Source organism: Notothenia coriiceps, unplaced genomic scaffold, assembly GCF_000735185.1.
Source record: "Notothenia coriiceps isolate Sejong01 unplaced genomic scaffold, NC01 NC01_scaffold00031504, whole genome shotgun sequence".
Lineage (NCBI taxonomy): Eukaryota > Metazoa > Chordata > Actinopteri > Perciformes > Nototheniidae > Notothenia > Notothenia coriiceps.
The window spans coordinates 479,993-481,967 of NW_011364205.1; the positions used below are offsets into that span (position 1 = coordinate 479,993).

The 1,975-nt window shown below is 42.6% G+C and overlaps 1 protein-coding gene across 1 annotated transcript in view; it reads left to right on the forward strand.

Annotated features, from left to right (window-relative positions):
• ap4e1 (adaptor related protein complex 4 subunit epsilon 1) overlaps positions 1-1,975 on the forward strand; it is a 13,214-nt gene that overhangs the window by 3,669 nt on the left and 7,570 nt on the right. Inside the window, exons 12-13 of the mRNA XM_010788078.1 lie at positions 129-241; positions 329-447. Of these exons, the coding sequence (XP_010786380.1) occupies positions 129-241; positions 329-447 (232 nt within the window). The remainder of the gene's footprint in view (positions 1-128; positions 242-328; positions 448-1,975) is intronic.

A 1,975-nucleotide genomic window follows, 5' to 3' on the forward strand; every position in this document is an offset into this window, starting at 1 on the left:
GTGTGCCTTGGCAGTCTAACAAGCCTTTTGGTTTTTCAAATAGAGAGGGTTACAAACTCTGTTAATCATTATTCATACCTTGTTTGTTCGTATTTATTGTGTTAATGTTTTCCTATGAACCGTTATACATATGCACCGGACAATGAGTGGTTCATTGAGACCATGAGCACGGTGTTTTCAGTGGGAGGAGACACGATGCAGCCGGACATCCCCAACAGTTTCCTGAAACTCCTGTCTGAGGGTGAGATACCCCAACACTTACTTACAGTCATTTGATACCGATATTTATTATCATTTTGCAATGCAATTGTTTCCTCTAATGACCCAGGGTTTGACAGCGTGGAGGAAGACAGGAAGTTGAGGCTGTTTGCTGTGGATTCGTATGTTTCTCTGCTGCAAGGAGAGCCTGGCAAACTGCCTCAGCGCTTCCTCCAAGTCATCAGCTGGGTGAGTGCTAGTGGGACAAAGAGCAGTTTGTATAAATGTTCTGAAATGATAAGAAGAACAAAAAGCAGCGTAACCCAAAAGGTCTGGTTTAATTCATACTCTACTTATAACTTCACAATATGCAGGCATTTAAAAGAAGATAAAAGACAGAATCAGAACAGGAATGCTTTTTGGTCCCCAGGAGGAATTAGGTTTTCAGACCGTTTAGAATAAAAGGCAGTAAAATAAAAAAAGAAATGTTATACTGCAATCCCCTTAGAGAAACCATATCATTTAAATGTGGGAATGCTCTAAAACAGCAGTTTTCAAAGTGTGAGGCGCGCCTCCCCTGGGGGGCGCCAGAGAGCTTCAGGGGAGGCGCAGCGTGAGACACAAAAGAAAGAGAAAAAGACGAGTAAAGTTTGCCCACTTGTGGCTGTCTGTGGAGACCGAGTTTCCCCACCCCGCCAAAAAGGCTGTAAAAGTGCTCATTCCCTTCACCTCCACCTACCTGTGTGAGTGCAGGTTTTCCGCATTGACTTTGATCAAAAGCAAGTACCGGTAAAGGCTGCAGCCAGAGTATGATCTGCGTTTATTCCTCTGTGCATCAAAGACGCAGACTCATTGTTCCCACTAAAGTAGGGGTGAGTGTAATAAGGAGGCAAAGTTACGTTCAGTGTGTTCGGGAGCATATAAGGATTTATCCACCATGTTGAAAATGTTAAAAAAAAAGTGTCTTGAGAACACGGCGTGCGGAAATATACGGATCGTGCTGCAGCTAGATGTGCCTGTCCTCTGTAAGAAGGTGTCGGCGACTGACATGCAAGGAAGAACGGCTGTCCACAGGCTGGTCCAACTTTAACAACTGTATTAACTTCCAGGGTAGTGAATTGAACATGCAATTGTAATTGGGTGTGTGGTATATTTTCATGCACGGACACGCATGTTCCACAACACACAAACTGAACAACACTCAATGTTCCGATCGCTACCAGGTCCTTGCGATCTTGTTATAATAACAAGTGCACGTTACTGATGCAATATGGTTGAGACCAGTTCGGGCTTATTCTAGAGGGGTGCAAGGAATAGTCCAAGTATGGGGGAGTTTTATACAATATGTTTAAAACATAAAATAAAAAGGTTTAAAAAAGTTAATTGTTTTAATGTTTTTAAGGAGGTGACGCTACTCAGCCAATCAAATCGGTGCAGTCAGCACGATAGATTCAAACACACACACACACAGACGAGACAAGAGGAGAGAAACAGTCGGAGTAATTTCAAATGGCGGAAGGTAGACAGCGAAAACAAAGCATTTAATTACATTTTCTCTTACTGGACCTCTTTGAAATGCAATTGAATACCCTTGCATTATAGCAACAACAACAATAATAATAATAACAGCAATAATAATTGGGAGGGGGGGCGCGGCTGTTCTTATGTTCTCTGAGGGGAGGGCTCACCTACCCACACTTTGAAAACCCCTGCTGTAGATAAGACACATAAAGATAGTTGAGACAACTCAAAGCTTCCAGATAAATGAACAATACAG